This window comes from Excalfactoria chinensis, chromosome 4 (assembly GCF_039878825.1).
Source record: "Excalfactoria chinensis isolate bCotChi1 chromosome 4, bCotChi1.hap2, whole genome shotgun sequence".
Taxonomy (NCBI): domain Eukaryota; kingdom Metazoa; phylum Chordata; class Aves; order Galliformes; family Phasianidae; genus Excalfactoria; species Excalfactoria chinensis.
The window spans coordinates 76,898,294-76,908,852 of NC_092828.1; the positions used below are offsets into that span (position 1 = coordinate 76,898,294).

The 10,559-nt window shown below is 43.9% G+C and overlaps 1 protein-coding gene across 1 annotated transcript in view; it reads left to right on the plus strand.

Annotated features, from left to right (window-relative positions):
• SH3BGRL (SH3 domain binding glutamate rich protein like) overlaps window positions 1-10,285 on the plus strand; it is a 30,976-nt gene extending 20,691 nt beyond the window's left edge. Inside the window, exons 2-4 of the mRNA XM_072335898.1 lie at window positions 1,374-1,559; window positions 3,970-4,050; window positions 7,523-10,285. Coding sequence (XP_072191999.1) covers window positions 1,374-1,559; window positions 3,970-4,050; window positions 7,523-7,555 — 300 coding nt within the window. The 3' untranslated portion in view covers window positions 7,556-10,285. The remainder of the gene's footprint in view (window positions 1-1,373; window positions 1,560-3,969; window positions 4,051-7,522) is intronic.
• Window positions 10,286-10,559: the final 274 nt, after the last annotated feature.

The window sequence follows — 10,559 nt, forward strand, 5'->3', positions numbered from 1 at the left end:
TGACCTTTGTAACATGATGGAGGAAAACTTTCCCTGACGGCTCCCCCCTGCTATGACCCTTGTTATTAAAGGCAAATGAGGAAATCTCTTACCAGTAAATCTGTGTGTGCTGAGAAATGTTCTTAAATATCGCCTGTAACATGAATGACCTCCTTGGGGCTGTATTAACTTGTCCATTTTATTTATTTTTAGCCATGATGAAAATTTGCTAACGCACAACTATGTTGCTTGAGGGTCTGCACTCACATTGGGTGCACTGACCCCTCTGGGAGGAGCTGTGTGGGCTCTTGCAGGATGAGTCATCACTCTGCTGAAGAAGTACATAGAAAGGGATGCTGGATGCCAAGCAGTGCCACTGTGCATCCTCTTAGGGGTCGCAGGGTTCTGCTCCTGCGTGCTGCTCCCTCCCTGCAGCCATCTCCCATATGCAGGATGCAGAGCAGCTGGTGGCCAGAGCTGGCAGTGGCACAGCATCAGTGTGGGGTGCTGCCCAGGGGCCGTGCTGGGATAAAGCTCTGTTTGCAGTGAAGGGTGAAATGTGAAGGGTACAGATTTCCCATTAATCCTTATTTTTTCATTGTTTGCCAGGATGCACATGGTTATAATTTCCTTTTTGGTGGTAAAGTCATGTAGAGGAAGAACAGAGCACAACAGAACATCTCTGCATCAGGAAGTTAATAATTCAAGCATGACAGTAATAAAAAACACTTCTCCTGTAAATAGCCAGCACAGCCTTTGCTGCAGAAATCCTGCTTTTTGCTGAGGTTCTACTACATCCATGTGGGCTCTCTGGCCAGAATGCAGGGTCAGAACTCTCTGTGTTGGAGCATTGCAGGAGAGGCCTTCTGACTAGAGAAATGTGAGCCAGAGCTGCGCTGGGATCTCTCTGTTAATGGGGATGGGATGAGATCTCTGTCAGGAAGTTCATATGTGGGCTGGGGGCATGGAGGGTGCAGGCTGCACCTGGCATATCCCTCCAGCAAATTTCACTGCTCCTGTTCTGCAGTATTCCTGAGTTAGCTGCCAGGCTGCACAGGGACTGCTTGCACCTTTGGTGTGGTGGAAACTTAACATTGGCAGCACTCGTGTGTATAGAGGCAGCCTTTGTACTCCAGCCTGTTTGGTTATACAGGAGCCAAGCTGAGGGACTGCTTGTAAAGAAACCCACTCTCTGAATTTTGCTGATGTTGAGAAGTAATGAAAAGAAACCTTTAATTTTTTTTTTTTTTTTTTTCCTAAGAATTTTTGCACAGTTTTCATTTTCGATCTGTTTTGCACTCCCTCTTTCTTGTGTCGAACCCAGGTACTGCATAATCAGCAGCAGAAATCACTTGACTGATTTTACTCTTCCTCCCTTCCTTTCTTTGTGACAGATCAAAAAGCAACAACAAGATGTTCTAGGCTTCCTGGAAGCCAACAAAATAGAATTTGAGGAAAAGGATATCGCTGCCAACGAGGAGAATCGGAAGTGGATGCGGGAGAACGTCCCTGAAGACAGCCGGCCAGCCAGCGGGAACCCGCTGCCACCACGGCTCTTCAACGACAGCCGCTACCTCGGGGTAAGGGACAGCCTCTGGTGCCCCTCCTTGTGCTCACTGCTGTGCTCTTGCCCTGCTGTTGTCATCAGCAGTGCTTAATTCTCACCAATCTAACACTTGGCAGAAGTCTAGTAGTGATACATTGAGCTGCAGCAAGTTCAGAGAGCTGTCCACGTGGGTTTTGCATGTAGATTTCAGATAGCTCCAGTCTGTTCCTCTCCAAAATACTTATGGGGTGATGCATCCCATGTCAGTACACGAGTTTTGTGATCCTTGGGATGTTTTGTGATCCTTGGGATGAGGTTTTGTGCTGCTTGCACAAAATGAATGCAGCTTGTCACGGGTTAACCGTCCACTTCTCCAATGCTTTGAAAGATTAAAAATCACGTTGAGAATAGAATACCTCCTTGTAATTATTTTAATGCTTGATCAAAAGTATGCTGCCCTGCGGCACTTCTACTCAGCAGGCCATGCTTGAATGCTTATTAGATTAACTGTTAATTTTATTTTTAAAACCTAATATCTTCTGAAAAGAGCTCACAGTATGCATTGCTTTCTGCTGCGTGTTCACTTCTAAGTCATTTTGCTGCCTGGTCCTGAGCTGCAGCATCTGTCATTCACATCTGCCAGTGCTGAACCTTATTTCATTCCTAAAATTCTGGTTGATGTCACTTTGAACCTTTGAAGTTCAGTGAATTTGTGTAGCTGGTTTCGAGTTATTAGTTTAGCTCTCAGAAAGGCAGAAGTGAATTCTGTGCACACACATTTGAATACCCTTATGCCTTTATCTGACTATCCTCAAGCATGAACTTCTCTGTTTGTTTCATCGAATGCAGTATAACTGGCAGCAGTATGAGCAAGCTGACCTTTACCGGCCCATGCATGGCAGGGTGGCTATAGTAGTAGGTGCTGTGTATCACCAGGCTGGCACAAACCCTGCTCCTTATGCGCAGGCATTCCTTTCCTAGTGGATGCTCCAGAGCAGCCTGCTGAACTATGCACAGGCAAGATAAACAGCTTTGTTATCAAGCAGCCCCAGCGCATAACAAGTGCTGTCGACAGAAGGGCCTCAGGAGGATGTAACATACTTGTACACGTTTTTATCAAACTAGCACCTGAGTGCCGTGTGTACAAATCGAGCAATAACTTGACATCCCTGATCTCTAGGCTTTTCAAACCCTCTGTTCCCTGTAGTTCCTCTCTTCCAGCTTGCAGCCTCTGGTGAGAAGCAGCCCAGCTCTGAGCACAATGCAGGTCCTGCAGCATTTGCTGTTTCTCGGGCTTTGACCAGGCAGGCGTGCTGAGCCCCATGCCCTTAATGGCAGCTCTCTGCCTGACTTCAGCCCATGACTGAGCCTGCTCTGAGCTGCTGCCTCTCTGTGGAATTCTCTGCCAGGACTCCTGCAGCAAAACATTCCCCAGTAAAGCAGGAGAGAGTCAGTACTGTTGTTTCTGTTAGAAAGGGAGAAAAGGCGAGGCATAGTTCAACGTGCTGCCTTTGGAAATCAGGGAAGTGTGTGGTAACTTGGACAGCGGTGAGCTTGCACAAATATTCTGGGTTCCTTTGCTTGGTGTTTGGCAACAGCTCTTGCTGAGCCACAGTGTGGGGTTTTTGCTTGCTGTTTCCTCACCTAGCAGACAACTGAGCTGTGTTTGTAATCCACACAGAACTGCATTCTATCTCAAACATGAAGAAAGGCAAAGAAGGAAGCGTGGGTACTTTTGGATTGCTTCATTGTTTTTACCTTAATTTTCTTGGGAGGTGGCTGCGTGCTTATTTAGAGCAACTGCAATGCACTTCTTAACACAGCGCCAAACAGTACAGCGCTGGGACGTGTGCTTTTTTACTAGGCACATGCACTAACAGGGCCTGTGCTGAAGCAGCGTCTGTCTGCATGCAAGTCAGTTGGTTTTACATCAGTCTCACCTGGCTTCATTTATTTGTGTAGGCTAATCACTAAAGGTGAAATGTGGGGACAAAAGATGTAGTCTCAATTTATGGGTTTAAATTTAACTTTTGACAGGTATGAGAGTTAATGTCCATAGCTGCCCATTTGTCATTACTGATGAGTAATTAATAGCGGCAGCTATGAGCATCAGTACTTCTGATGCCAATGAAGAGTGGGCTTAGCCTGGTCCTGGAGGAGACAGACCTGTGACAGCAGCTATGGAGGTTGTCCCTTTGGGAAAGGCTGAAGCAGAATCTGTTACTACAGAACCCCAAATTCCCAGTCTGTCACTTTTCAGACAGTACAAACCCTGCAGCATCAGTGCCAGTGATACAGGTAGGAGATGACACGCTGAGGTCTGCATTAGGCCGCAGGAAGCAATTTGCTCAGTGCAGGTTGGGTAACACCCCAAACTGAACTATGATTACTTTTGAAAAGTAATAATTACTTTGTTTCGTTTTCCCCTCAATCCCGTTGTGAAGGATTATGAAGCTTTCTTCGAAGCTCGAGAGAACAATGCAGTATATGCATTTTTAGGCTTGACTGCGCCACCTGGTTCAAAGGTAGGTGTGTACATTTACCACAACCTATATTTTATACTTTGTTCTTTTCTGCTCACGGCAGGATATTTTGCATGTTCTGAGGGTGTCCCAATGGATCTACATACTGGACTGACATTCAGTGTGTGTACAGACTGGCTTTCAGGCTTTAACATCACAGCAACACTGTCATTATATGCTGCTTGATTTGGAGAGTGCTGTGTTCTCTGGAGGTATCTTCTTTCTCCTCCTTCTGCCAGAAAATCTGTGTTCAGTACTGACGTCAAATCACAGAATCACAGAATGACCCGCATTGGAAGGGACCTCAAGGATCATGAAGCTCCAATCCCCCTGCCTGGCAGGGCCACCAAGCTTCCACAATTACTAGATCAGGTTGCCCAGGGCCCCATCCAGCCTGGCCTTGAACACCTCCAGGGTGTCCTTTTGGTATCCTCAGCATGGAGCTTCCCTGCTCTTTTCCAACGTAATGGAAAAACTTTTGTTGCTTTGGAAAAAAAACAAAATAAGAGCTTGGTAGAGTTGTGCAGCAGTATCACTGTCTCTTACCGTGGGACTTTTTGCCAAACTGCACAGCTACTGTTTGCACTGAGGAATGCACATGCAATCTGGGTGAAAAGATGCTGCCACAAAACAAGCAAACAAGCAAACAAACAAGCCAAAACCAACCAAAAAACAAAGGATTAATTCAATGTAAAATAAACAAATGAACACCTAAATCATGTGAAGCTTTGTTTGAGGAAATACCATGAAACCAGAATCACTGCTTACTTCAGAACAGTTTTTCCTCCAGCTCGTTATCTGAAGCCTTGTTTTCCTTGCCAATTACAAACCAGGCTGCTGCTTTGCCGATTCAGTGGGCTGGAATTCTCCTTTTGATTTTGATAGGATAGGACAAGCCTGCTTTATACGTTTCACTGGAGGGCAGCAGGATCCTCCAGGTCACTTCCAGCTTTCTTGTTCCAATGGGTAAACACGCCGTTTCCTTTCAACTTTATTCATGTAAGAGTTGAAGGTCACACTGTGTGCATCACTCAGAGACCTAATTTTAAAAGAGGATGACGATCAGTTAGTATTAAGCATTAGAACTTGCAGGTCAGACTGAGACAGTTTGGGGCACCAAACTAATTTCTAGGGTTAATTCCACTAATGAGCGGTGTGGTGAGGAAAAGCTCTGCCTTGCATGATGTTTCAGGAGCAAACCCTGTGATATGTACTGTGATGGTGCATTTCTGGCTTCAGAAGGCCAGCTTACACAGTGCAGTGGGTGCTTAAATCCTGTTTATTTCTCAGAACATCTGCACAGTGTTGCACTAAAGAGTGAGCAAAATAGAACCAAAGAGAGAGAAGGCGTGCAGGAAAGACTTTGCATTTCCTCTTACATTTGAGGTCCGGGAAATGCAGCTGGTGCCATAACGAATCAGGTCACTTGTCTCCACAGCAGTTACAGACACTGCTGCTTACCTAACCTGCTAGATTGTTGTTTTGGCAGAAACAGTCTGTGTGGCTGTTAGTTGCTCAGATTTGTCCTAGGGGGAAAAGATGAGTTTTAAACAGGAGGAAAATTAATGCAGTTGTACACTGCTGGATTCTCATATTATTTGCTACAGCTTGCAATATGAGCTGATGAAGATAACCTTTGCTTAAGTGACTTTGTACCCCGTGCTTCTTGCAGTTGCTCTGACTTTTGGTATCCATCTGGAAATGACATTATGTCAAATCAACCTGACTGCCTGTGCCATGGAGGAGGAACTGATTTGCAGATGCTGCAGTTGGTATTTACAGGATGGCTGTAATACCGTAGTATTACATTATTACTGTAGTTAAAAACCTTGTGTTGCTAGATAAAGTGAAAGTTGTCTGGGATCAACCTGTGTGCCAGCAAGAGAAGGCCGTGGCAGCAAGACTCCATTACATGCCATGAAGAGAGATTTGGAAAGGTGTTTGAATACCAAGTTCCAACATTAATGCTAAACAAAATTAAGAGATGTTCAGAAGTGAGCACAGGAAATGCAAGTAACTGCTTACTGAGCCCTGGTGGTTTGTTCCTGGAGATGAGAGAAATACCCGGAGTCCCTCCAGCTTAGCACTGCCTAAAAAAAAAAGGCCAGGTGTCACTTCTGTACTGCCAGCAGCTGCCTAATGGAGTTGTTAGAAAGCCAAGAGATCCATCACCTCTTGTTTCCATTCAAAGAGCTACATGTCTTCCAGACAATTTACACCATCCTTTTTTTCCCCCCAGCTTTTGTTGTCCTTCCTAATCTTCCCTGTCTTTTTTACCTGCGTTTTGTGCTGCAAACTGATGGGCTGCCCTTCCACGAGTGCCATGGCTCGCTAACATCCTGGCTCTGCCCTGTTCCATGGTGTGTGTGCAAGGAGCAGAGCAGGGCAGCAAAGCTGGCACACATTGTGGGGCCATTCCCACGGCCCGGGGTGGGCAGCAGCGTGCCGGGATGTGTGTGGCAGTGTGCCAGCAGAGCCAGCACAACCGTGTGTGATAATGGAGATAAGTGTGGGGCTGCTGTCCTGCAGGCTGCGGTCGCTGCCCGTGTCTCCCCTCTGATGAGTCTTACAGGCTTCTCAGAAAGTCCTTCCACAGTCCTTCCTCTATTTATTTGTTTAGCATGCTGGCTCATTTTAACAGTGACACTGTTGAGTCTGTTGTCCTGTGGTATTTCTGTGCAGCCACCAAAGCAAACATCTCCCTTACATAAAGGCTGTGTTTAGCAGATTTCCCTTAAAATGAAACGCACACTCCACCCTGAAGTGAGAGCATGACGACTGTTCATCGTTCTGTAGGCCATGTTACTGCTAGCAGGTAATTCATCTTCACTCAGAAGTAGGCAGACAAAGACCACTCTCAGGGAAAAAAATCCTTCTGCATTTCTTCTGTGATATCATTCTCTCACTTCTGTGGTGACTTCACGAAAAAACAGGGTGAAAAATGTAGGCTATCGTTTTTTAATGATCCTGCTGCTATGTACATGACATGCACATGTTAAGTTTTTTTTTTTCCCTTTTTTTTTTTCCTCCTTTAACCAATATAGAGTTTTTTATCAATATATATGATATTGGTATTTGTCCGTAGTTCTTCAGATAGTCGTTTATCTCAAAGTAGTTCTTGTGCCCTAACAATAAACAAGGGATAACTCATTATATCTGTTCTTCTTCCGTTTTAAACGTTCACGGTCAGTCTTGCTCTGTGCACACATAGCAGGAAGCTGAGGAACTGGGGCAACCAGGACGTTTTTTGCGAGTCCTGCTTGAGCTGGGTCAGAATTAGAGGTGAAGCCAGCGCCTGACGTGACTTAATGTCATTGTAGGCAGTGGAGATCCTTCCAGTTGGGTTCAGGGCTGTTCACTTCTTAATCATGTCTGACTGCATTTTTTTATCTCATATGTTGCTGTCTAACAGGTATGTGTACATCGTTATCTGTTGTAATGTACTAATACATATGTTTCTGTTCTGCTGTTTCAGGAAGCTGAAGCACTGGCAAAACAACAAGCATGAATTTCAACTGCCTTAACGTTCTGTAAAGGGAATTTCCACAGCTTTTTATAAAATAGTAAAACTGTCTCTGCTTCAAGAAGAATAGATGTGATTTCTAACGTTTGATTGGTGCTTGCAGCATTCACCGTACATAACACAAACTTCAACACAAGATGAAAATGTGAACGCAAAGGTAGAAAGCACGGGGTGTACTATTACAAAGTTATAAGCATAGGAAATGGAAGCAATTGGACACAAATGGTTTTCACATAGTTTAAACCGTCTTGGCGATTTGTCCATTTTGTGTAAAGACCAAGAAGCTATTTTAATACAGATGTGGTTGTACCTAGGAATCCAACTATTTAAAGTATAAGAAAAGCAACAGTACCTAAAACCTTGTCAGATACTAGCTTTAGTGCCTGAGTTGCCTCAAAAATGTTACTGAAACACACCATTTTTCAGTGTCTTTAAATTCTGGGTTCAGATGGAATTGTAGGTGGTGGCGTGTATTATAACCATTGTAGTCACTGTTGAAAGTTATGTTTGTTCTTTTGTAGGATGGATATTTAAGATTTGTATTGTAACACACTGTACAGATGATAAAAAATAATACGTCGTGTATTTCTCATTAAGTGATTTGTGTGGGCTCTTCTGACACAGAGATGTAGGGCACTGGACAGCCTTTTTGTTGGCAGGTTCATCACACAGCTGCCTAAGCGTGACTTGGTTACACGTTTATGTGCAAGATTCGGTGCACCTCAAAGGAATACATGCTGATTCCCAGGCAATGTTGCAATTAAGCCAAAATGGCCAGAAGTGGCATTTCCTTACCTGTGTAAGGGTGAACGCCTTTAATGTATATCTCTACAAAAAATACCAGTTCACACTGCTTATGGTATTAGGCGTCTTAATGCATGTTCAAGTAGTTGTTAGATTCATATAGTATTTTTTCAAATGAGTCAAGTTACATGTTTGAATAGCAGGAACTATTGTAATTATCCAAGATTTTTTTTTTTTAAGGTTTGAAAGCTTGTTTCCATTGCTGTTGCCATATCATCAAGCTATTACGGGAATTGCGAACCCATTAAAGTGTCTTGTATTGGTGAATTTACCACGTGCAATATTAACCTGTCTGTTCTCCCAGTGCTCATGAGATAGCCTGAATTTCTTGGCCACGCTCTGCAAAAATGCAGATAATTACAAGTGCCCTGAAGGATAAGAACCAGGTTTAAAAAATGTGTGAGCAATTTAAAATGCATTATGCACCACATCATGTACTTATCCCCCCAAAGCATCAAAATACAGAAAGGTAATTAGTCCTCGCTGTAGTTAGAGGATCATTCTAATAGCTCTGCATACACACACGTTGGTTTTCTTTGCTTTATGACGAAACGGGTGGTGCAGTTCAGCAAAAGACTGCAGTGTATCATCGCGATGCGGCTGTTTCCCATTTATGCTGTGAAATGTATGCAGCGCTTTTCAGAGACTTTACAGAATGGTTTACGGTTTGAAATTCTCCCATTAGGAACAGGATAGAAGTACAAACTCAGCCTTACGAAGACGGTTTAAAGTGCAGTAATTAAATACTTCCCTCCCTGACGGTTCTTTGGGGCTTTTGTTCACTCACTGAAACCAATGATTTTGTCAACATCTGTTAACAGAAATGCAGCTACTTGCTGCAGTTGGAGAGCAGCTCTGCTTCTGGAGAGATCACGTTGAGGCTGCTACAGATGTCAGAGAGCAGGATGTAGCATGGAGCCAAGTTAGGTACATTTATTTCACGTTTCATCTTTTCTGATTTGGGAGCCAGAAGGTTGGATTGAAGCTTAAAAATGCAAGCACACACATTACACACGGATAGATTAATGCTGCCTTACCTTCCAAATTCACACACACATCTGTGCTTTCTTTAGTCACAAGCTTTATCAGCAATTACTGAATTTCTGTGAAATTTACTCTTAAGATCCATTGAGTGTGAAAGTTTTGTTTTAAGGTCAGCGTCTTATTTTTGTTCGCTGTAATTTCATCTTTCAGAACGGAGGTGATTTTTCTTTCTCCATATCTGTGTAATCTTTTCCTATGTCTAAACCGAAGGCCAAGTTTTTGAGAAGGTATTTAAGAATCCTGAGTGAAGTCTTGTGAAGAAAGTGGAATTTGACACGCAAGTCAGTATCCTCGTTCCAATTTCCTGTGTTTCCTGTGTAAGGAAAGTAAGTGTTGTGAATTACAGTCATTATTTTGAAGAAGCTGTAATTGAAAGTCACTGCCAAATTCTGTCAGTTCAGCGACCCAGAACGTTCTGAAATGAGGTCAGTCTGTTTCTGATGGTCAAGAGAATTACCAGGTTAAAAAAGTGAACTCACTTTCCTCGTCTGGTCCCCCATCCCTGCCATATGGTAGCATTCAAACTGTATCAGCATTCCTAAGAAAGCTCTGTTGAGACAGGCTGAATCACTTCTTTGTCCAGGGAACAAGGCACCAACGCATACTGCAAAATGCCTGCAGTATCTTTGTTGTGGGACCGTGTGTGGCAGTTTTGATGCGGACATCATGTTTGAATTTGGGAGTGCCAGGAACGTGTTGCCGTTTTTCTTGTTCACGTACCTGAGTTAACGACGGGCACAAGAACTGAATTTGTTCGTGTCTCATGTTCTGTTTTACGATGTAGATGGCAGGCAATGAGGACTTAACCTGCATTACTAACCATTCCTGTATCATTCCAATAAAACTGTTTTAGAGCGCTTTCTCACACTATTGGCTTTTCTCTGTCCTTTGTTTATGGTTTGCAGTGGGCCTCTGAGGTTAAAGCAAAGCCGAGTTTTCCAGTGAAAATAACAAGATTTTTAAGCACAGCATCTGTAGGACACCCTTAAAGTGATGTACCCATGGCTGCTGCCTGTTCAACCTGCTGGATCTCTCACCTTTTGCAGCTAATGGGTTTGAATTACTCGGGATACACCTACGCGGACTCCTCGGAGGCTTTGGGAGAGCACGGCCTACCTGCCATTACCCTGCTCTTCCACCC